We start from the raw sequence: 23,482 nt of genomic DNA, 5'->3' as shown, positions 1-23,482 counted from the left end.
GCGAGCTGTGCTGTTTCAGTCACTCCATACGGACCCAGCCAGGTTAGCCGCGTTACTAGATTCCATTTGGGAGCACAGGAGCATAAGCACCCCCATTCGGGGACCAAACTAGCTGCATATATAAGTGTTGCAGGCGTTATAAGGGCCCCCCGGCCCGGGCCTCGGTTTCTACAAGGACAGGAATGCACGTCGTGCTCACCACCTTGTAACCACACACAACAACTCCGCCACTACGGCGCGGTCACTCCTCCCAACTCCTCACACCAACTACCCGAGCAATCATAGGAGTCAATCTCAACAAGACTCCTTAAGTACCAGTCTCTAGTATTGTGACATAGAACGATCCCTTGTATCGCGGCCCCTTGTGCACGGCGCGAAGTCGCCCGCTCGCGCAAGTCTAGGCTAGAATTTCCCATCCCCCACAGGGTGCCTCCCGGCACGACCAATTACCCGTTCGAAGCCCCCTTCCCCCTCCCCTTACGATCTCTCACCTATTCCGGTTCCCCGAGCCCCAGGCTCTCCCATCTCCCTATCTCTCCCCTACCCCACACCGCTGTTCCTGTTGCCCCCGACCTATCCTCGTAAGTCCTGAGCCGTTACCCGCAGCCCGCCAGTGATAGCCAAGGCCCCTGCCCACACTAGGGTCAGCCGTCCGTCAGCTCGCACGTGACGACCGTCATGTGCTGCGCGATGGGCTGCGGGTACAGTTCCGGCATCTCCAGCTGGGCGTCCCGCAGCATGTCCGCGGCCTTGACCATCGCCTCCGCCTGGGACGAGGCGGGGGGAAGAGCCTTGCCGGTGTCAGTGTAATCCTTCAGGCAAGCCGACAGTTGCGATGTGATATCCGCCATCGCCTCATCCTTGGTGTCTGCCGTGACGCAGGCGTTGTCGACGTCGACAATCCAAACATCGTGCCGATCCTCGGCGAACTGGTAGTACACGCCGAAATACCATCGTTTTCGGTCCATCATTTTCCACCAGATCCTTTATTAAGCTACTTATGGACGTGAGCGAAGAGAGGCGGCGAGGCAGCAAGCATTCGGGTGGAGTCAGGAGACGTCGCCGGGTAAATACAAGGTCACGAGTTGGCGCTAGCGTAGTAGTGGGTTGAAAAGTAGAAAAAGGGTAGCATGCCTCGCGCGCACTCGTTGTGGCGCGGCCGGGCTGTTTCGCGGGCTGTGGCTGGCTTTGTTCTCTGAGCTTTGGGAATGCGCGGTTCAGGTGAGTTCGAGTGCGGGGAACTCTGGGCTAAGCTTTGCTTATTTTGACGAAAGTCTCGCCCATGCACGGAGATGGGACCTCAATGGTTTTCTAATATTAATAAGTGGTTTTAATAAATGCGATTGACTATCAATAACTCACACACTGTTATGGACTGGAAACAATTCAAAGCGTATGCTGAGGACCTCGGTTTACAACTTCTTGGCTATCGCAACACGGGACACGCGATTTTCGGAGACCTAACGTGCAAGCATCACCAGTGTACTGACCACGGACGTGGCAAGAGCGTATCCAGGCTGGACGTGGGGCTTTTTCTGACGGTGGCCGTCAGTGCTCGGTCAGAAGCTCCGTCAGGTGGTCCAGTCCCGCATACCACCACTGCTCCGCCACCCAGCGCTTGAGCTCGTCCGGCATTGCTGGGATCCCCAAGCCGCCCCAGAAGTCCGCGACGTTGAGGCGATAGCTGCCATTGAGTGGGAAGTCGAAGGTGTCCAGGAAGCTGCGTTCCGCTGCCAGGACCTGGTCCGGAGTCCAGTCATCCGGCAGGAGAATGTACCGCAGCTCTGCCGCCTCGGCGTGCTGCATCAGCCATGCCCACCCAGGAGGCAGCGAAATGGGCCGGGTGGGCATGGCTGATGCAGCACGCCGAGGCGGCAGAGCTGCGGTACATTCTCCTGCCGGATGACTGGACTCCGGACCAGGTCCTGGCAGCGGAACGCAGCTTCCTGGACACCTTCGACTTCCCACTCAATGGCAGCTATCGCCTCAACGTCGCGGACTTCTGGGGCGGCTTGGGGATCCCAGCGATGCCGGACGAGCTCAAGCGCTGGGTGGCGGAGCAGTGGTGGTATGCGGGACTGGACCACCTGACGGAGCTTCTGACCGAGCACTGACGGCCACCGTCAGAAAAAGCCCCACGTCCAGCCTGGATACGCTCTTGCCACCGTGGTCAGTACACTGGTAATGCTTGCACGTTAGGTCTCCGAAAATCCGACACGCGTGTCCCGTGTTGCGATAGCCAAGAAGTTAAAAACCGAGGTCCTCAGCATACGCTTTGAATGGTTTCGCTTAGCCCAGAGTTCCCCGCACTCGAACTCACCTGAACCGCGCATTCCCAAAGCTCAGGGAACCGAGCCAGCCACAGCCCGCAAAACAGCCCGGCCGCGCCGCAACGAGTGCGCGCGAGGCATGCTACCCTTTTCTACTTTTGAACCCACTACTACGCTAGCGCCAACTCGTGACCTTGTATTTACCCGGCGACGTCTCCGGACTCCACCCGAATGCTTGCTGCCTCGCCGCCTCTCTTCGCTCACGTCCATGCGCGCATTTGGAGCACTGGAAGGTGCGCTGGTGGGCGGCTGGGAGATTTAGAAGAGTGCAGAAGAGGGCCGCTGCGCCCGCCCGTCCTCTTGCCCGGCCCCGGCCCCCGCTGCCCCTTGCGCCCACGCTACCTCCCTCCCTCCGCACTCCCACACACGCAGGCGCTATGGCAAGTGCGACTTATCACAAGCGCACGTTCGCTCGGTACGTGCACGGCAGTGACAGCGAGGGTAGTGACAGCGAAAGCGGCTGCATCATCACTGGAGTGCGCGGTCCGTCCCCTTAAGTGGGCAGACCGGGCTATTTGCCTCTCGCCGAGCGCCCAGGTCTATGGCATGCGGGACTTGATTGGCGGGATCCCGCATTGCATCGGGGACTCGGCCTGCCTCTGAGCGCCGAGGATGGCAAGGTCACGCCAAGGTGGAACCGGGGCCGGGGCCGGGGCCGGGGCCGGGGCTGGGGCCGTGTGTCAGTTCGCCAGCGAAATGTATTTGAGGAACTGTCTCGACTTGATGTGTGGCTGCTTGGTAGCGCTCCTACCTGGCGCGCCCCTGCAGCGTCTTACACTGCAAGCGGCATGCCGTGGCCTTTCCCTCACACCTTAGGCCGCCGCGGCGCCGCTGTGGTTCCTGGATGCCACCATGGCAGCCGTGTACGCCTTCGACTACAGCGACGGATCCACTGCTGTAGTCGGCCCCAGCGGTGACGTGGCGGCATCGGCCGCTTTGCTGCAATGCACACGCGCACCGCAGGCAGCAGACGTCGCCCCAGCCGACACGTTTGCTGCGTCCAGGCGCGGCGGCGCCTTTCTGGAGCTGCCGCTGGTGCGCCTGGGCATGTTTGCGCGGAGCTGGTCGCGGGTATTCCTATCGGCAGTAGCGTCAGCACGGCTGCCATGTCGCCAGCGCGGGGCTCAGTGTGCCTGTGGAGGAGCTGTTCTCACTGTCGGTACATGTTGTGGACATCAACGGTCTGGACGTCACGTCAGGTAAGAGAGCACCCAAGACCGGTGTTCCAAAACTGACACGCCACGCTGTGCCACATGATGACGGGATGTGACTTCCACCGCCGGCACCGGGGGGCCGACGGGACTGTTTAGCCTTGCTGCCCATGAGAAAGCTAATGATCACACGCCTCCTGCTGCTGTCCTCCCCATCCACCCCTGCACCCCTGTACACACACGCGCAGCCGCATATCCCTACTGTGCCACCCTGGCGGTGCGCGCGCTGCCGCCCGGCGGCCACCACAGCAACCTGACCTCCACCACCTCCATCACCTCCACCACCATTGCCAGCAACACTCGCGGGCGGCGACTGTGGCCCGGTGTGACCCGCTGTTCGTGAACGTGGACGCGGGTGAGGGCGGCTCCGCGGCCAATCAGGGCCTCACGCTCAAACTGGGCCGCGGCGCGGCGGTGTGGAACCGGGTCATCCTGCTGTCGGCGGCTGGCCGGGTCCCTACACGCTCTTCGTGAACGTGTCCGACGTGGAATACACGGTGCGGGCACGGTTGTGTGCGTGCGTGCATACGCTGCTCATCATAAATTTATTGCGGAAATCGTCGCCCGACATGTAGTAAGAAGGCCGCCAATATACCTGCCCACCCCTGTCGAGATCAGATCTCCGCTGCCCAGCAAACAAATACATTTCCGCTTTCCACATGCCTGCCTCCCACATGCGCGTGCGCACTTATCTACCATATTTGGCGCTGCCCCAGGTTGAGGAGCTTCACGGTTGTGTCTGAGGTGGCCTCCTGGACCTCCTGTCGCTCCTGCGACTCGGGGCAGGTGCGTGTGTTTATTGCTTGCGCATGTGTGCAACACCGCCTGTCCGCTCGACCCGCTTCCAGCGGCAAGCGCAGGCCCGCCAAACGGCCCGGCGCAGATCGGTTACCGTCACCATCTGTCTGTAGGCTCTTTCCAAGCCTGCTGCAACCTTTGTTCCCACCGTGCGCACAAGTAAGCAAGCATGTGATTTAACACGTGCAGGTGGGGCTGCCTCTAGACCGGCGGCTGACCAACAGCGCCCTGCCTGGGTACGAGGAGGCCACAGCTGCGGGCGCGGCCAACGTGACGGCGGCGGCTACGCGGGTGGTGGCGGCGGGTGCATGAACTGCCCCCACATCGCCTTTTTAGTGCGTGTGAGTGCGACCCTTGGTTGGGTGGGGCTGCTCGGGCGGGGTGGATGGCTTGCTTTGGTATTTGTGTGAATGTGACATGGTACGGTGGCTATTATATGGTATAGCTGGGAATAGAAGGTGTTGCGGGGGGTTAGTCGGTTAGCGATTTGACAGACTAGGGATTAGAGCCGAGCATGAAGCGGCAAAAGGCTGGCTGGTACACGCGTGAGTCTGGCCTGTAAAGCCTGCGTGTTGCTCAGAACACATGAAATACGAGTGCTAATGTGACGCTGTGTTTGTGTGAAGTTGACAGGGTAAGAAAGCTGTTTTATGGCATCCGTGGGAAATGTGCAGCGGTATGTAGAGGCCTTTTACAGGGATAGGGGGGATGCGGAGCCGTTAGTCGGTTAGGTGGTACGTAATATGTTCAATCGCAAATTATGCAACCCCTCCTACTGGTAAATGCTGGGACACCGTGCTTCCACGTACATACGCGCACAGCCATATTATGATCATTGCATGAGGTCGCACGGCAAATTACGGCGGCATATGAATGCGGATGTTACAGAGGGGACAGTCCCAGCACCCGAAGACGCCGAGCCATCACATGCTATCAGGGCCCAACATGACTCCACCAACCCCGACTTTGCTGCAAACCCTCCCGCGGACGAAGTCCGTGTGACTCCGCGCACAGTGAGTCCTAGCCAAGCCTCAACCCGCCAGAGCCGCACCGCTGTGCCTCAACGCCACAAGCCTAGGCACAGAAGTGCCGGGAAACGTCTAGGCCGCAGGACACACGCACAGCGCACGCACTAACCAGGGCGCAAGCGTCCAGGTACTAGAACATCGCCCACATGTGCATCTTGCCCACACACAAAGCCACCAACCACGCACAACCTCTCACGGCGAGGGAGGCGGGGAATCAGCGTCATACGGCAAGCGCAAAACCATGCCGTCACCAACAGCCCGAGAGATGAAAGGATGCGCAGACGGCACAGTGTCCCAACCCTTTGGCCTGATACCCAAAGTCACAAACGTCTGGAGACGACCCCAGAAGTCAGCTACGACGGCAAGTCCAATGCTCAGCACCCGGGCCGACGGCAGCTTCGCTCGCGCCGCCAGCCCGGCTATAACCATACGCTGCCGACCAAAGTCCAGGGCAGACATAGCAGCGAGACACACCACATCCCACACAGGTGGCGCAAGCTCCGCAGGCGGGCGCACTAACCACAACTCCTCACAAGAGAAGGCACTTAGAGCATCCTCTGGCACGAAACCCATAGCCATTCCCATGTTTTCTTGCAGGGACAGCGCCACAGTGCAGTCCCAAAACCAGTGACGCCGGTCCCCATCCTGCATGTCAACCCCACACGCCCAGCACGGGTCAACAGCAACATATGGTGCAGCCCCGTGCTACGGCGGTAGCTAACACCAGATAGAACACGTGCAACCCCGCCTATACATGTGTGCTAGCCAACACGAGAAAGGAACACGAACAAAGTCCCTACGTACCGGCAGTATGCGCCAGATGCATCCCGACGCATCGCCGCTGCGGCAAACCCGTGTGCATCGTGCTGAAACTATCACTTGCACTTCCTACCTGCCCGCACGACCAACTACGTACCACACGGCCACGAATGCCAGTTTCCACTCCAAACTAGCTAGATGCGTACAGTGGCGCGTTAGTTCACACACGGCCAAGCAAACGGCACCTCATTCAACCTGCTGCTGATGCCTGGGCACAAAGCACACCCGCACGCCCGGCCCTGGCCGCAACGACACAAACAGCTGCTGCGGCAGTAGCAGGTCCACATCAGAGGGGACAGGGGCTGCTGCATCAGAGGTGGAGATGCTGCCGCCGCCGCCGCCGCTGCCGCTGCCGCTGCCGCTGCCGCTGCCGCTGCCGCTGCTGCCGCCGCCCTTGACATTGCTTGTAGCCCTTCGGCTCACCACTGGACCGCCGCCGTCACCATCCCTTCCAGCTGCAGCCGCGGCAATGGCGGCGGCAGTAGCAGCCGCCGCTGCTGGCTGCAGCCGCGGCGACGGCGGCGGCGGCTGTAGCAGCTCCAGGCTGTAGCGCATCACCACATGCGCCACGAGCAGCTTTACCTCCGCGGAGCCGAAGGAGGCGCCGGGGCAGGCCCGGGGCCCCGCGCCAAAGGGCAGGTAGGGACCCGCTGCTGCTGGTTCCGTACAGCCGCCACCAGCAGCAGGCGGAGGTGGGGAAGGCTGCTGCTGCGGAGAGGCCGGCGCTGCTGCTGTCGCGACTGCTACCGCCGCAATCGGAGTAGTCGCCACTGTGGAAGCCGCGAGCGCTGACGGTGGCGGCGACGGCGGCGACGGCGGCGGCGGCGGCGGCGGCGGCGGCAGTGACAGCACTCCAGGGCTGCTGAGGCCCCTGACACATGCGGTGTGACGCTGGTGGTGCTGGGACTGCCAGCCGTCGTCACCGCAGCCAGCAGTGACACCAGCAGCAGAGCTTCTACTGCTGATGCTGATGCTACTGCTCAAACTATTGCCGACACCGCTCAAACCGCTGCCCGCTCCGCCGGCACCCGCATACGGAGCAGCAGCGGCGTGGTCGCCGCCGTGGGACACGAAACCAGCGTCCGCTGACAGAGCCCGCTGCGTGTGATGCGGCTGTGGCAGCGAATGCAGCGGCTGCTGCGGCTGCAGCAGCGCGAGCGGCGCCGACCATGCAGCGGACAGCTTCTGCGGATGCTTTTGCGGCGACATCGGCGGCGGCGTTGGCGGCGGCGTTGGCGGCGGCGTTGGCGACGGCGTCCCTGCTGAGAGCTCGCTTTGACCCGGCTCAGGCGCCGGTCGCGGCGACGCCGAGGCGGGCTGCTGAGTCGGCGCTGGCGGCGGCGGTGTGGGAGACAGCGGTAACAGGGCCGACGGCAGCGGCGGCGGCGGCGGTCGCGGCGGTGGCGGCATGAAGCGCTCAGGCTGGAAGCAGGCGGCGTGCGGGCCCCACAGCCGCGGCAGGCGGTGCAGCACGTAGGGCGACACCACCAGCTCCACCTGGGGACAGCAGGTAGGGGTGGGCAGGGGTGGGCAGGGGTGGGCAGGTAGGGGTGGGCAGGTAGGGGTGGGCAGGTAGGGGTGGGCAGGTAGGGGTGGGCAGGTAGGGGTGGGCAGGTAGGGGTGGGCAGGTAGGGGTGGGCAGGTAGGGGTGGGCAGGGGTGGGCAGGGGTGGGCAGGGTTGGGACACTTCAAGATGGATGGACATGGCATGGGGACGTCATAGGAGAGCGCGAGTGAAAAAGCGAGGCGTTTGTGGTAGCATTGGGGCAGCTGCAGCCAACAACGGCTGCACAGCACACGATCACACGCATGTCTGCTGGCTGGGTCGGGGTGCGGGTGTGCGATGGGACAGGGTTTAGGCAGGTTGGCGAGGCCCCGTGGGGGTGCAGGTGGTAAGGAGCGAGGGGCCCCCGCCGCTTCAACAGTACTCACGTCTTTGGGGAGCATGACGCCACCGATCGTGGTGTCCTGCGTGCGGGAAGGATGAGATTGGATGAACCGGGATGTAGGGAAACCGCAGCCCCTGCCCCTGCCCCTGCCCCTGCCCCTGCCCCTGCCCCTGCCCCTGCCCCTGCCCCTGCCCCTGCCCCTGCCCCTACCCCCATGCCCGTCCTGACTAAACCCCCCGCACAAATCCCCTCCCCCACCCCCCACCTCCTTCGCACCGCACCCGCACCCCAAGTAACCCACACACACGCACCTGCATGAGCTGGCGTGACAGCATGGGCACGGGCGGGTACAGCCGCAGCGTCTCCCGCAGTACGGCATCCAGGTACGGCAGCCGCAGCAGCGCCGCAGTACGGCTACTGCCGCCGGGATCTGCAGTGTCAAGGCCGGCGCCGCCCGCGGCTGGCGTGGCCACTGCAGTTGCTGCCGCTACTGCTGCTGTGGGGGTGGCGAAGCCGCCGCCGCCGCCACCGGGGAGTGACTCGGCGGCAGCGGTGATGGCTGCGGGTGCGACTGCGGCTGCGGGTGTGGCTGTGGGTGCGGGTGCTGCAGCTGCCGCCCACTGCCTCAACTCGCGGTAGAGCGCCTGCTGCTGCTCCGGGTGTGCCGCCAGCAGTAGCAACGCCCAGGCGGCAGTAGCAGACACGTTCTCGTGCCCCATGCCCACCAGCGTCAGGGCCACGCCCTCCGCTGCTACAGCCAGCCGCTCCCCATGCTCTGAACCCGCACCGCCGGCTGATGCGGCTGAGGCTGCAGCGGCTGCGGTGCGCCCCGTGTGTCCTCCTCCGGCACCACCATCCGAAGCCAAAGCAGGCGCAGGCGCAGGCGCAGGCGCAGGCGCAGGTGCACGTGCAGCACTTTGCCTGACCGCCTCTGCCGCAATGACACGGACCAGCGGTTTTGGTGGAGGCGGCGGCGGCGGCGCCGCCGCCGCCACGTTTGCCACAGTCACCTTGCCGCCGCCACCGCCGCCACCGCCGCCACCGCCGCCGCTGCCGCTGTCACCGCTTTCTCCGCCGCCCCGGTCCCCAACTACTGCCGCTGCCTCCGCCTCCGCCGGCTCCACACACGAAGCCACCGCCGCAGCAGCTTCTGCCAGCGCGGCCCGTACCTCCCGCCGCACAAACGCCGCCACCACCTCCTGACTCCGCCGCAGCCGCCGCGCCGCCGCCACGCCACCGCAGTCCGCCACCATCAATGCGTCGGCGGCCCAGCCCAACACCCGTGCCGCCACCGCCAGAGCCCATGCCCGGCCGCGCCGGAGAAGGCCGCCGCCGATGCTGATGACGGTGCACGCGCACAGCAGCCGCCGCAGCAGCAGCCTCGGTGCATACGCGTCGCCACCCTTGACAGCCGCCACAGAGGAGGCCGCGGTGGCGGTGGCGGCGGCCGTGGCGGCAGCGGCGGCTGTAGCATGTGCTGCCGCCGCCACCGCCGCCTGCAGCCGCCACAGCGGCAGCAGTGCTACAGCCCTGCGGTGCCACTCCTCCATGACCCCCCGCAGCGCCGCCGCAAACGCCCCGCGCTCCAGTAGTTCCGCCTTGCTACTGCCGCTGCTGCGGTCGCTGCTACTACTGACACTGCTGCTGCTACTGCCACTGACACTGCCGCTGCTACTTCTGCCACTGCCGCTGCCACTGCTGCCACTGCCGCAGCTGCTACTGCCACTGCCGCTGCTACTGCTGCCGAACACAACCTCCATCACCACGCCCAGGCTCCAGCTCCGCACCTCAGCCGCCAGGTCCTCAACCACAAATGCGCCATCCGTGCTACTGCCTCTTCTGCTGCTACTGCCGCTTGTGGTGCTGCTACTGCCGCTTATTGTGGTGCTGCTACTGCCGCCGCTGCCGTCTGCCCCACAACTGGAGCTGTCGCCGCCGCCGTGGCCAGCAGCTGACGTGGCCTCTCCCTGCGTGGCCCTGCTGGTGGGACTGCCACCGCCACTCAGCAGCGTCTGCATTTGCTGCTGCCGTGGCGGCACCGGCGGTGGTGGCGTCGCGGCCCGCAGCGGGAGGCCCTCGGCAAAGTCACGCGCGGCGCGGGCAAGGGTGGTGGGCGTGTGGCGCCTGTGCGCGGCGGCAAAGGCGGGTGTCGCCAGGGCGTGCATAAGCCGCCACTGCTGACCCTCACTGACCAGCAGGTGTCCGGGTGTGACGCTGCGGATTGCATCATAGCCCGGGCCCTGCGAGGTCATCGGTGGCGTCGGGAGTGGACACGACATGACCGGGTGACCATACATCAAAAATAGCATTGACGAGCGCATATGACGTGTCGAGCCGCACTGCGTTTGTTATGCAAGCAAAAAAGTCCTCGCGCGACGCAGGAACCCACGCACCTTACTGGACCGGGCGCTCGCGCCATCTAACCGTAGCAGCCCAACAGCCACGCCGGGTTCAGAGACCAGGACCAGGGGCCCGCGCAAGACGCCAAAGCCAATCGACAGCAAGCTTGAAGCATCCTGATCTTGGGTTGCGAAGTCCAGAAGCGTTCGATGGGGTGCGCCCCGGTCGAACTCTTGCGCACAGCCAAAGATTGCCGACCCCGCGCGCCAGCCAAAAGCCGCCGAGGTCGGTTTGGCCCGGGGCCGGCCCGCATGGCGCCACCAAGCAATAGCACCAGACAGCGCAGCCGCTAGCAGCCACCAGGTCATGGAGCTCAACGCCGCTCGCAACATCGATTGCAGCATCTTGTGATGTTGCGTCCTGGCTAAGTGTTCCAGGGCTGGTACAAATGGAAGCTTAAATTGAGGTGTGTGTCTATATGAGTATGCAGCCCTGCAAGCTAGCGCTAGCTCAACAACAACTCGAACGCCCAAAAAGTGAAAGGTTCCTTTGCGTGCCCGGCTTTGGACGCCAGAGAATGAGTGTGAGGCGAGCATATATCTAGACGGGAACGTCAGGCCACCGACATCGGCAGGAACTACGTCACTACGTAGCAGTTTTTAAGGACTGTTAATCTGCTTCCTTACGAATGCACCCGCCACAGCAGTGGCAAACAATGAGCACTAACTTCAGCTGAGCGAGCACTTCTCATAGGTGAGCGACGCACTCGTCGAGCGCGGTGGCGACCGGGCCAACCGCCGGCACGGCCTCGTGGTTCGCGGTGCGAGCGAAGCAGGGGAGCTGCAAGTCGCGTCGGAGGGAGTTAGTGCGAGGAGTTTAGGCATTAAGGAAGCCAGGTGAGAAATTGTGACCCGGAGGCATCGCCGCTCGCTAGCTTGCTGCTTGCACCTTACCTGGAAGCACCGAAGTGGCGCATTTCGCCTAGTGCCTGCCAAAGGCGCGTGGTTCATGCCAAGCCCGTGAAGTGACCTTCGGCCCTGTGGCCCCGGACAGGCTCGAATTCTGGGGACAGGCTCAAGTCAGTCAAGTGTCCATTGCGCCCGTTTGGCGGCCTGTACAGCTGGGCGGGGTCACGGGTCATGGGAATGCGCACAACCAGCGTGCCGCGGTACATGGGAATGCGCACGCCGCGTTGTGTCGTTGCCACCCCCGCACACCCCCTTCCGGGAGTCCGAGTGGCGCGCGTGCCACGGTCACATAGTCATATACAGCTATACTGTATACTGTATACTGTATAGCAGCTAAAGCTGCGACACACCCAGGACCCCGCAATACCAATAGCCCACGACATCCACAGCTTGCAAGACCGTTCGCGCGTTCCGCCCTGGTGGCGATGTCCCCTAGGCCGGGATAAACCATTCCCGCTATGTGGACGCAGCGGGCGGCGGGCCTGAGGGCCACTACAAGATTCGGACACTGCCAGTCAAGACAGTCTGTGAATCTTCGTTTTACACGCGCCGCCAGGGCGATACTGCCTAGCCAGAACCCGCCTTGTGCTGGGATCACTCACCTCACGGAACGGCACGTGCCATCACCCCGACCTTCAACCCCCACACCACGGATCCATTGGGCCGCCATCGCCCGCACGAAGCTGCACACACACACGCACATTGTTGAGGAAGGCGCGTCAGCAAACAAACAGCCTGCCAGCAAGTCAGCGATGCCTCCGTACATACCTCCGTCATACCAGCCGCGCGCTCTTGCCGTGACGTTGCAAATGGAATGTTGGCGTCTGGGAATGTTGGCGTCTGGGATTACGCGCACACTACGGGACTACGCCAACCTGCCCCTTACCCCAAGCCTTACCCTGTCCCATGGCACACATACACACATTCATTATTGCTCGATCAGCCCGGCCTACACAGCACACCCACACCATCACGTACCGTACCCATGAAGCAGCACGCAGCAACGTGTAAGCGGTGGGGCAGCACACTCTCTGCAGCTTCAGCGCACACCACCACCACCACCACCACCTCCAAAACAACATGACGCCGGCGACACACAGCAAGAGCACCCGTGCAAACACACAACACACAACACCCTGACGTGGCGCGGCAGTCGACACGGCGTGTCGTGTCGCGGCTCCCGGATCCGTGCGCGACGGTTCCCATCATCTCTGCAACCCGCGAGGAAGAAAGCTTTGCTCCAATCCCAGGACCTCAGTCGAGCGCGCACCCCACACCGCCCAACCGTTCACCAAACACACACGCACACACACGCACACACACGCACCCCCCAAAATCCGTTTGACAACCGCCAACCGGCAAGCGCAACTAGCGGGGGCGCAAGCGCCTTAGGAGGCGGCGTGCTCATCCTGGTTGGCGTGGAACGAGAAGGGTGCGAAGCTGTAGCCGTCACCCCGGTAGAACTTGTTCTGGAACTCCACCTGCGTATGTGCGTGTACGTGTGTTTGTGGTTAGTATGGTTAGTATGAGAACAAGGTTGTGGCGTGTTGGCTAGGGGTGCATGCGGCACACGGCGACTGCCCAACTGCCAAACCGCCCAAACCCCGTCCTCACGCTATTGCATTGGGTTCGGTTTCGTTTGGGCTGGTATCTACACCCCCCAACCCTGCTCCCTGGCATCCCCGCCCGCCCCGCCCCAGCCCTAACCCTCACCCATTGCCCCCCGTTGCCCCTTTTGATCCCCGTTGCCCCCTTTGAACCCCTTTACCCCCTTTGAACCCTTTTGCCCCCTTTGCACCTCGCCCCTCCCCTCCCCTTCCCAGCACCCCAGCCCCCGCACGCACCCAGTGCAGGCGCAGGGCGTGCAGGAAGGCGCTCAGGCTCTCCATCACCATCAGCACGCCAAGTGTGGCGCAGGCGAACACGAAGAAGCCCACCACCATGGCGGCGGGAGAGCCCGACTGCGACAGAGGGGGAGGGGGTTACATTCATGATTAATTAAGAAGTGAAGTCGTAGGCAGGTACAGGGGGCGGGGGTTACATGCATTAAGTTTACAAAGTGAAGTCGTAGCCAGGTAGCCGGGGGCGGGGGCGGGGGTGGGGGTGGGGGTGGTGGGCAGGACGGACCCACTGCGTGATTAACTGGAACTGGAGGCGTGGTCCAGCGCGCGCTGAACTTGAAACCGCCGGCAGTGTGACGACCCACACACACAGATTACACGCAACCCCCGCCCCCCTGCTTCTGGGTCTTGGCTTCTGCAGGATTGGAACAGAACTACCCCCTGCTATGCTGCCCCTGCGCCACGCCTGACCGCGCCCGCTTTTAACGTTTTGCCCCGCATGTTCTGCGTGGCGGCGGTGGCGTGGCGTCTGCGCACTCGGCGCGCAGGTGAGTTTCGGGTATCAGCCAAAGTATGCAGCTGCAGCTCGCACTTCCGCACGACCGGCCACACGGCCCGACAAACACAGTTTCATTTGCGGTACCGAGCGTCTCCAGCTTTACGCGCCACATGCGCCCACGTTTTTATTAGTTAAACTGGGTACTGTCAGCTTCACGGAGGGACAACGAGCTGGAGCGCGGCCGCCCGGACGGCCGCTCATGTGGTAACGACTTCGTCTGCAGTCTTCAGTGCATCCTGTACCGCTTTTCCAAACATCCCTGCAACCCCCCTCCGCCCCCCATTTCACACTTGCTACTTCATCATCTCCCCCATACTTGTGTTTAACCACCCCGCTCCCCACATGAACGCCTGAGCCCCCTCCCCCGCTGTGCCCTCTCTCTCACCTCCACGGCCGCCATGAGCACGCGGTCGTAGAACACGGCGGACAGCTGCGAGTGCGCCAGCGACAGCGCCCACAGGCGCAGATAGGAGGCGGTGTTGGACACGGCGCCCAGCACGAACTCAATGGTGTGGATCATCTGTGGGAGGGGGGTGGGCGAGGAAGGGTGTGGGTGTGTGGGTGTGGGGTTGCAAGGTTAAGACGAACTCAATGGTGTGGATCATCTGTGGGAGGGGGGTGGGCGAGGAAGGGTGTGGGTGTGTGGGTGTGGGGTTGCAAGGTTAAGACGAACTCAATGGTGTGGATCATCTGTGGTGGGCGAGGAAGGGTGTGGGTGTGGGGTTGCAAGGTTAAGACGAACTCAATGGTGTGGATCATCTGTGGGAGGGTGGTGATGGGCGAGGAAGGGGGAGGAGGGGTGTGTCGGTGGGGTTGCAAGGTTAAGACATTGAGAGCAGGTGGTGCGGGTGGGTGGGTGGAGCGTTGGGGCTGGCTGGGCAGTGGGGTTTGGGGTGCAAACGTCGAAAGGGAGCGCTGTGCGTGGACTTGCGGAGGGGGCGCTGGTGGCCGCCTTGACAGCATCACTCGCACCACCGCGTGCGCACACACCCTGCTGGTTAAAAAGAAGCAGTCGGGAGGCCTGCCAGTCGGGAGACCTGCGCTGTGTGGCGGACTTGCGGCGCCTCAACCAGGTGCTGCCAACCCCCGACACCCACCCCATCCCACCTGGTGCACGATGACCTCGCCAAACTCAAACTGCTCGCCATGCCCGCCATGGCCGCCGCCGCCGCCGTGTCCGCCGCCGCCCGCGGCCCCGCCGTGCGTGGCGGTGTCGGTGCTGCCGGCGTGCTGCCGCCCCGTCTCCGTGTCCTCGTTCAGGCGGTGGTACTCGCCGCGCACCTGCGCAGCCCGGAGGAAACGGGGTTTAGCATCAGATTACATGAAGCTATGTTGTGTTAAAAATCTGTGTCGTGTTTAAGAGCCTAAGGACAACCGATGTTTTGTGTATGTGCGTGTGCGCGTGCGTGTGCGTGGGTGTGCGTGGGTGTGTGTGGCGACAGCGCCCGTGTTGTTCGGCTCAAGGGTGAGGAGCCAGGACGGCGCGTAGAGCAGCGGTGGCGGCGTATATCAAGGGCCCGGAGCCCCCCCCCCCCCCACAGCGTTGCCTGGCGGGTGTGGTGACCCAAAACGACGACCCATCCCTGCCCCCTTACCCCCCCCCCCACACACACACCCAACAACATCCGCTGCGTCTTACATGGACAGCTACCCACCCCACCAACTACGCCGCCCCCGCCTTCACCTCTTAAAATAATCATGAATGTAACCCCCCCCCCGTCGACTCTCCCCCTTCCTGCTGCTCGCTCACCCGCGCCGCCGCCTCCGCGCGCTTCTTGAGGACGAGCGGCTTGGGCAGCAGCATCCAGGGCACCGCCGCGAAGGCCACCAGCAGCAGGAACACCTGAGAGGAGGGAGAGGGATGGATGGGAGGGGGAGAGGGAGATGGAGGGAGGGGTAATACATTCGGGGTATTACATTCCGGGGAGAGGGGATTAGGGCGGGAGGGGGAGACAGGTGTGGATGTGGCAGCATCTGCTTATAGCGGTGTTGGTATGTTGTAGCACGTGGTGATTAGTCAGCCGACAACAGCGGTGACGGCCTCACGCAGACCTCTCTGCCATCGGGCACACCAGTCAGGCACTTGGTCCGGCAACCGTACGCGCTTACACTCCATCACACACACACACACCCCACACACGCACACACCCTCACACCCCCGCACCCCTACTCTCCGCTAGTTTCGCTCGGCCTGCTTCAGTTTGGGCTTGTACTTACACCCCGCCCCCCACCCACACACACACACACGCCCTGACATATCCGTACACCCGCGCCCACACACCGCCCCACCTGCAGGCCCGCCTGGCCGGTGAACAGGAAACCCGCCTCGTCCACATTGCCTGCGGGGTGGGCGGGTGTGTGGGTGTGATTGCGGGATGTGTGAGAGAGGGCGCGAGAGGGAACGAGAGCGGGAGAGGTGAAGGGAAGGATGAAGGGAGCTTGCATGTACGGCATGCACGATCACACTTTACTTGTCCAGTATCATTTTTGATTTCATACCAAACAACTGCAGAACCCGTCATCACTTGTCCCCAAAAAACATGGCCCACTCAGTGGCCCACTGCATTGACGCATGAAGCCGATTGCCCATCTAATTAGGGCAAATCAACTCGCACCGAGCAGCTCACCCGGCTGCAGGAACATGTAGATCATGACGTGGTACAGGTCGGTGACGGCGCCGGTGAGCCACTTGCCCACGATGAGCGCCGACAGGTAGCCAAACAGGCTGTTCAGGAAAATCATCTGGGGCACAAACTCGCAGATGGTGGACAGCCGGTCCCTGCGGGTGGGCGGGGCGGGAGATATATGCATTATTTAATTGAAGGAAGAATAAGAAGTGAATGCGGGGAGGGGGCGGAGCGTGAGTGGGAGGTGTCGCGGAGGGTGAGCGGCAAGGGCGCACTCGGAATACCCAAACCTCCGCATGCCGGCCCTTACCATTCCATCGGCACATTGCACAGTCCGCACCTCCCGCCCGCCTCCACGCAGCCACCGCACCCCGCAGCCCCCCTCACCCCCACCACCCACCATCCACCCAGCCGCCCAGTCCGCCCCTCCACTCACCCACCCCCGCCCCACCCACCCACCCACCCACCCACACGCCCACGCACACAGCCGCACCTGAAGTAGTTGTTGTTGAGCAGCGACATGATGATGCCCAGGTTCATGTGAGCCACACCCAGCAGGATGGACATCTTCATCTTCATCGAGTTCAGGAAGGGGAGCTGCGGAAGGGGGGGGCAGGTGGTGGGTAGCGGTGGGTGGGTGATGGTGGGTAGGTGGGGTTGGGTGTGTGTGGTGTAGGGTAGGGGGGGAAGAGATGACCATGACCGCAGGTCCAAGACCCAGTGCGGGCTCTGCCTGCTGCTTCGTAGGAGGCTGCCAGCTCCGGCTCACCAAACACCAACACCAACACCAATCACCAACACCAACACCACCCGCACCCACACTACACACTACACGAACCACAAACCCCTGCCCCCCAGCACCTCTACCCCCCCTCCCGCGCACCTCGGTCTTGGTGCCGTGCCAGATGGGGTCCACGCCGAACCAGTAGGGCCCGCGGGTGCGGTCCATGCGCACCTCGCCGCCCGCGTGGCTGCAGTCGCGTCGGTCAATGGAGCTGTCCTTGACGCCGTTCACAAAGCAGCTGCGTGGGTTTTGGGCATAACGTTTGGGCATAAGAATGGATGGTGAGCATTGTGCCCGCAGCACCCCACAGCACGAACACAGCACCCCACAGCAAGAACCACAAAACCTTAGTACACAGCGAACCATTAAAAATATGTACAAACACAAACATGAACAAACTCACGTGAAGGCGGAGTCTCCGAACAGCGACATGGGCATGGAGAAGAACTCGTTGTATATGAGGCCCATGTAGAGCGAGAAGAGGCCCATGAGGAAGATGACGTAGCGGCCGCCGTACAGCATGCCAAACATGTCGTCCAGCTGGTGGGGTGGGGTGGGGTGGGGAGGGGGATCACAGTCTTGATTAATTAAGAAGTGAAGGCGTAGGCAGGTACAGTAGCATAGTGGAGGGGGATTGTTGGGGTGGGGTTACATTCATGCCTAGCCAAGGTGGGGAGGGGCATTGTTGGGGTGGGGAGGGGGACTGCATTCATGCTGATTTCATCCTCCCATCCAACCACCCCCTTGGAAGCCCTCCTGCCCCGAAAATCCAATCCAAAAAGACACACCTGCTGCTTGGCGAACTTGCTCTCATTAATGAGCAGCCACACCCCAAACACGGTCATGAGCGCGCCGTGTCCCAGGTCGCCGAACATGACGGCGAACAGGAAGGGGAAGGTGACGATGGTGAACACGGCGGGGTTCACCTCGCGGTAGCGAGCCACGCCGTACGCCTCCACAATGGCCTGGTGGGGCGGGGAAGTGCGCGGGGGGTTACATTCATGATTATTTAAGAAGTGAAGGCGTAGCCAGGTACAGATACTCGTCCTGGCTCTATTGCATTGGGTTTGAATTAGTTTGGGCCGGTATCCACAGCCGCCCCCCACCGCCCCTTTCCAAAACCCTTTCCAAAACCCCAATGCACGCACCACGCACCCACACGCACCTGGAAGCTGTTGGTGAACTTGTTGGTCTTGAAGTAGGTGGGCGGGTTCTCGTGGCTCACCAGCGGCTGCAGGATGGAGCCCACCTGGGCGGCGGAGCTGGCCACAGCCCGGAGGGCCTCCTGTGGGTGGGTGGTGGGTTGGTTGGGGAGTTGGGTGGGTTGGGTGGGTGGGTGAGTGGGTGGGTTGGGTGGGTGGGTGGTTGGGTGGGTGGTTGGGTGGGTGATGGAGTGGGTGGGTGGTTGGGTGGTTGGGTGGGTGGGTGGTTGGGTTGGGTGGGTTGTTGGGTGGGTTGGGTGGCGAGTTGGTGGATGGGAGTGTGTGCGTGTGTCGGGGATAGGAGACGGACAACCGAGTCCTCCCGCGCCGCGCGCGCTCTCGCACCTGCACTCGCGGGCGGGCGGATGAGGGCACCCAGGCCTCGGCCACCAACACCTGTGTGACGTGCGGGGGGGGGCACATTCATGATTGGTTAAGAAGTGCTAGACGGTAGGCCATCTTGCGGAACATCAAGAGGGGGGGGTTACATTCATGGTTACTTAAGACGTGAAGGCGTAGGGGGGGAAGACAAACACACGTTACCAGCACACGTGTCAACAGAGATTGGGAGATTGGGAAGGGCAGCACGGAGCGACCCTGGGCGGCGTTGTCAGTGAGCTGTGACGGTGCGGCGGCGGTGGGACCAGCACGCGACGCCCCACACGCCCCACCACTCACCTCTCACCGCAGCGCCCACCCCCACATCTCAACAAGAGTTCTTCATACTCTTCACACACACTCGTCACATCCTCACCCCATCACGCCCAAACACACACCTTGCGTGTGACGTCCACGCTGCACTTGTTGAGGGTGTGGTACACGGCCTTCTCCCGCCGCACCAGGCTGGTCCACACGTCCAGGTCTGGGGGATGGGGGAGGAGGGGGTTGCAAAGATTGGTACAGAGAAGTGTACAGCGAGCAGGAGGGGGGCATAGCCATTAATGTGAACGGTTTATATCGAACATGGAGCCACCGACAAGAGCGGGAGATGCGAAGGTGGTGTGAGGGGATAGGCTAGCAGAGCTCGACGCAGATCTCGACGCAGATCTCGACGCTCGTCCTACGCCCGCGCCCCCCAAAACAAAGACACAAGCCTCGACTGCCGCTCACCCGCCGCCACCTTCTGCAGCAGTCGTGTTCGCTGCAGGTCGCCGATCTCCAGCGTGGTCTTCATCTCCGTCAGCCGCCCGCCCACCTGGGCACGGCACACGAACAAGGCAAGGCACACAAAGGGAAGGTAGCGACGCAGGCAAGGCACACAAAAGGGAACAGCGACACACGTGGTGTTGCGAGCCATGAGTCTGCGCGGAGGTGGGACCTGGCCGGCCTGTCTACGCGCTGGCGCTGGCCGCTGGACTTCACGGACATCGATTACAACGCGTCTAGTATGCTGCTGTACCTGCCTACGCCTTCACTTCTTAATAATCATGAATGCAACCCCCACCCCACTACAGCACCTGCCATCATTCCGCCATCTCGCCTCGCGCCTCGCAGCATCCGTCCCTCCGGCCCCACCCCAAGACACCACCGCTGCCCCGCCCCCACCCTTCACCCCTATCTTCAACTACCCCCCCTCGCCCTCCTCCTTGCAGCGCGACTGTTTCCTTACGGAATTGGTTCAGAGTCCAACCTCCCTTTCCCCACCTCGCCCCCACACTCCCACACACCCACCTCCGCGGCCATGGCACGCTGGCGGTTGGGCTCCTCGGGCAGCGGGTAGCGGTTGGCGCCAAACGCCTCGCAGATCTGTACCGTGCCGTACCGTGGTGGAGGTGACTCGTGACTCGTGCTGATCAGCATGCCAACGATGGCAGACCCAGCGTGCCGCAGGGCTTTTGAGAATGCTCCGTGCCAATGCCCGAACCCCGATCCCCGTCCTTAATGAAGCCAGCTCCCATCCGCGGCCCGGCCTCTGTCACTGGGACTCGCCCCCCACAGCCGCCCTGCCGCCCCCTTATACTCTGCCTTGCGTGAACGGCTGACCCCCTCCCCGCCTCCCCCCAGCACCCCGCGCCCACCTTGCCGATCTTGGTGCGGGCCCGCTCTCCCGCGAAGAACACCACAAACACCGCCTTCTCCACACTCTCGCCTGCGCGCGCAGGGAGGGAGGTACAATCATGATACTTTCATAAAGAAGCGGAGGGGGGAGAGCAGCTATTCATGTGTGGAAGCAAGCAACATGAGCGACACGTGGCGGTGGTGAAGTAGACAACACCGGATGGCGCTGCTTGTGCAAGTCCACGCCGCACTTCCTGCGTGTTTCTCGTGTGCCCTTGACATACACACGCCCACCCTCCACTTTCCTTGTCCCCTTCCCTCCCCCCTGCCAGTCCTCACCTGTGGCGGGGTCCATGACCTTGCCCACCGACATGCTTCGGAAGTAGTTGTTGCCGCGGGTGGCGCGGAACAGCAGCCGCTCAAAGCCGGGCAGCCGCTCGCGCGCGATGAGGCCGGCGATGGAGCCCAGGCGCCCGATCTTGGGCTCGTACTGCGGCGCACGGAAAGGAGGGGAAGACAGAGCAGTTGAGGCGATCGGCGACGTGAAACAAGATAGGATGTGTCCCCCCTCAGACGCACACACACACACGCTTATACACACACACACGGCGTAGGTATTTGTCCGTAACTGCGCACGCGTGTTTGGCGGCTTTGTTCCGTTTGTTTTGTGTTTAACACACACCCGCTTTCACACACCGCAACGCTCAACCACACTTCCACCCCCAAACCCCAAACACACACCTGCGTGGGCGCCTCCATTGCGCTCAGGCCGCCGCCGCCGCTGCCGCCGCCCAGCAGCGGGCTGCTCACGTCCGCCGCCGAGCCGCCCAGCCCGCTGCCCACGCCGCCCGCGCTGCCCACCGCACCCAGGCCGCCAGCCACAGTGCCCGCGCCCACCGCCGCGCGCCGCGCCGAGTCGAAGAACTTGCCTGCGCGCGCGAGTGCGCGTGCATGTGGGCACGAGTTAGGAAGGAGCGCACGGCAGCAGCAAAAGCAGCGGCACTTTCCTCGGCCGCCCCCACCCCCGGCTCGAGTGCCGGACCCATCCCAGCCCCTTGCAAGGGCCGGCGCGGCGCTATTCCCACGCTGTGACTCCCGGGGCCCGCACCCCTGGTTCGTACTGCAGGCGTCTGCAGACAGGTGTCGGACATCAGGGGACCCCTACGCCACCCCCACCCCCCTCACCCCATCCACGCTTGCAACTGCCGCCTCTGCCTGTGCTCCGCATGAACTTCATACACACGCCCGCCCCCCTGTGTTCCGCTAGTTTAGCTTGGTTTGGTTTAGTTTGGGCTGGTATCTACAACCCCGCCCCTCCCCTCACCCGCGCAGTCCAGCAGCAGGCTCAGCTCCGAAAGCTCCGAGTGGGCGCGCTGCGGTCAGGTCAGCGGAGGACAGTTGCTCAGTAGAGGCCGCCAGGTTTACAGGGATACATGTTACTTTGATAGGGCACGTGATGGAAGGCGACTGCCTGGCCCATGGCCCACAGCACCGCATGGGCGCAAGGCACGGCCAGGCCCGAGCGAAGCGACCACCACCACCACACCAGCGCCGCACCCCATCGCAGGGCGCTGCCCATGCCAAGGAAACCCTCCACCTGGCCCCGGCCAGCCATGCCAAACCGTCCGGGCGCCCGGCACAACCCCGTCCAACGGCCCCTCCAGCCCAAAGCTCGAGCCCTTGTCCTGTAGTACGGTATACACGCCCCCACCTGTAGCCGGTCGTGGTTGGCGTTCATCTCCACCGCCTCCCGCTCTGCCGCCTCCAGCAGGCTCTCCAGCTCGTCCAGGGTCACGCTCGCGCGGTTGTCCAGCAGGGAGCGGCTGGGCACGGGGATGTGCGCCTTCTCAATCTGGGGGGATGAGAGGTTTTGGGTTTGGATGTGGGCTTGGGATTGGGTTGGGGTGGGTCGGGGATTGAGGGGATGTGTAGGATTGGTGCTTGAGAAGGCCGCGCGCCCCTGCAATGTGCAGCCTTCAGCCGGCCCTGGCCGAAATGCCGCGAAAAACGGCAGCCCATCGTATCACCGCCGCCACCATTACCAGTGGGCTGCTCGTACCTGCTCCTTGAAGAACCGCAGCTTGCGGGCCATCTCATCGCAGCGCCGGACCTGAGCACACAAGCGCCAAGGATGCAAACACGCACGTGAGTTAGTTGGTCCGGGGGGAGGCTACATGTGACATGTGTGGGCGCGGCTGCGCCACGCTCGCGCATGTGGTTTTGCATACTTGGCTGTGGCTTTGTCGTCGCAAACGGGCGCGGTGCTACGGACACCGGTACCTGTCGGTGCACTCTGCGCCAGGAACCCACGTGGTTGTGCCTGCCCACCCACGCCTCCGCCGCTCCTCGCCCCATCCCTCCCCCCGATTTCTCCGCTCTAGGCAAGGCAACCCGGCTGCTACTGCCTTGCTGCGAGACTTTACTCATGTGGAGCCCCTAAGCCTCTCAGGTCGGACCAACAGGCGATGGTGCACCCACCTGGTTGGCGTAGGTCCGCTGGAACGCGGACTTGTCCACGTTCAGGTCCTTAAATTGCAGCAGGCCTATTTCGCCCAGCGCCTCCACAGTATCATGCGCGTTGTCGGCCGGGATCATCAGCTGCGTGAGGTTCGGTCGGGTCACCAGGGACCGGCGTTAGCTAGGGAGGCCGGTCTGATAGATAGAATGCCCTCACTAGAAGCCATGTAGGAAGGCCCCTGCTCTTAATTCGCTGTTTTCGACTTTCCGAGCGAGGGCGCAGGTCCTGCACTTGTCGAAAGCAAACCGGCACCGCAACGGCCCCGCCACTGGCGCACATGAGATCCCTCCCTATGGCCCTAAAGCAGCGCCAAGTGCGTCGAAATCCCGTGGGCAGCTTCCGAGCGCATGGGTGCTCCGCAACAGCTCCCCTCCAGCTTTCCCCACTAGCCGCGCTGACAGAACTTGCCTGCACCAGCTGCATCTCCTCGCTGCGCCATAGGTCTATATTTCCGAGGTCCAATAGCCGAGCCATCCTGAACAAACCCTGCCCACGCGGGGCGAACTGCAACGGGTCTTACAAGGTATTCAATGGAAAGTGAAGCACAACATATATTATTTGCACGAACCG

The 23,482-nt window shown here is 62.9% G+C and overlaps 5 protein-coding genes across 6 annotated transcripts; 2 read left to right on the top strand and 3 right to left on the bottom strand.

Moving 5' to 3' along the window:
- Window position 1: 1 nt before the first annotated feature.
- On the bottom strand, window positions 2-1,221 carry CHLRE_04g220500v5 (uncharacterized protein). The gene has a single exon (XM_001692117.2). The coding sequence runs from the start codon at window positions 969-971 to the stop codon at window positions 645-647; it is 327 nt and encodes a 108-aa protein (XP_001692169.1). The 5' UTR covers window positions 972-1,221; the 3' UTR covers window positions 2-644.
- A 133-nt stretch (window positions 1,222-1,354) lies between these two features.
- Window positions 1,355-2,260, top strand: CHLRE_04g220461v5 (uncharacterized protein). Its single transcript, XM_043061888.1, has one exon. It carries the CDS (start codon window positions 1,812-1,814, stop codon window positions 2,112-2,114), a length of 303 nt encoding a protein of 100 aa, XP_042925240.1. The 5' UTR covers window positions 1,355-1,811; the 3' UTR covers window positions 2,115-2,260.
- A 54-nt stretch (window positions 2,261-2,314) lies between these two features.
- On the top strand, window positions 2,315-5,180 carry CHLRE_04g220424v5 (uncharacterized protein). Its single transcript, XM_043061887.1, has 6 exons — window positions 2,315-2,563; window positions 2,703-2,745; window positions 3,147-3,529; window positions 3,730-4,038; window positions 4,258-4,327; window positions 4,529-5,180. Exons 1-4 carry the CDS (start codon window positions 2,502-2,504, stop codon window positions 4,013-4,015), a joined length of 774 nt encoding a protein of 257 aa, XP_042925239.1. The 5' UTR covers window positions 2,315-2,501; the 3' UTR covers window positions 4,016-4,038; window positions 4,258-4,327; window positions 4,529-5,180.
- A 29-nt stretch (window positions 5,181-5,209) lies between these two features.
- On the bottom strand, window positions 5,210-11,464 carry CHLRE_04g220387v5 (uncharacterized protein). Its single transcript, XM_043061886.1, has 4 exons — window positions 10,469-11,464; window positions 8,387-10,315; window positions 8,119-8,154; window positions 5,210-7,683 (listed from the first exon to the last, which is right to left on the bottom strand). Exons 1-4 carry the CDS (start codon window positions 10,817-10,819, stop codon window positions 6,373-6,375), a joined length of 3,627 nt encoding a protein of 1,208 aa, XP_042925238.1. The 5' UTR covers window positions 10,820-11,464; the 3' UTR covers window positions 5,210-6,372.
- A 447-nt stretch (window positions 11,465-11,911) lies between these two features.
- Window positions 11,912-23,450, bottom strand: CHLRE_04g220350v5 (uncharacterized protein). Of its 2 annotated transcripts, XM_043061884.1 has the most exons (25): window positions 23,321-23,450; window positions 22,873-22,992; window positions 22,454-22,504; window positions 22,106-22,246; window positions 21,719-21,767; window positions 21,136-21,323; window positions 20,734-20,884; window positions 20,415-20,485; window positions 20,068-20,142; window positions 19,507-19,591; window positions 19,173-19,258; window positions 18,742-18,792; window positions 18,360-18,479; window positions 17,983-18,159; window positions 17,598-17,734; window positions 17,294-17,432; window positions 16,904-17,007; window positions 16,411-16,562; window positions 16,073-16,122; window positions 15,534-15,626; window positions 14,891-15,064; window positions 14,522-14,542; window positions 14,169-14,303; window positions 13,228-13,344; window positions 11,912-12,864 (listed from the first exon to the last, which is right to left on the bottom strand). In XM_043061884.1, the coding sequence occupies exons 1-25, from the start codon at window positions 23,384-23,386 to the stop codon at window positions 12,772-12,774; spliced, it is 2,646 nt and encodes an 881-aa protein (XP_042925236.1). In that variant the 5' UTR covers window positions 23,387-23,450; the 3' UTR covers window positions 11,912-12,771. The 2 variants fall into 2 exon arrangements, with proteins under 2 accessions (XP_042925236.1, XP_042925237.1); XM_043061885.1 differs by lacking the exon at window positions 14,522-14,542.
- Between the last annotated feature and the right edge of the window lie 32 nt (window positions 23,451-23,482).

Source organism: Chlamydomonas reinhardtii, chromosome 4 (assembly GCF_000002595.2).
Source record: "Chlamydomonas reinhardtii strain CC-503 cw92 mt+ chromosome 4, whole genome shotgun sequence".
Lineage (NCBI taxonomy): Eukaryota > Viridiplantae > Chlorophyta > Chlorophyceae > Chlamydomonadales > Chlamydomonadaceae > Chlamydomonas > Chlamydomonas reinhardtii.
This window is presented reverse-complemented; position numbering and strand designations above follow the sequence as displayed.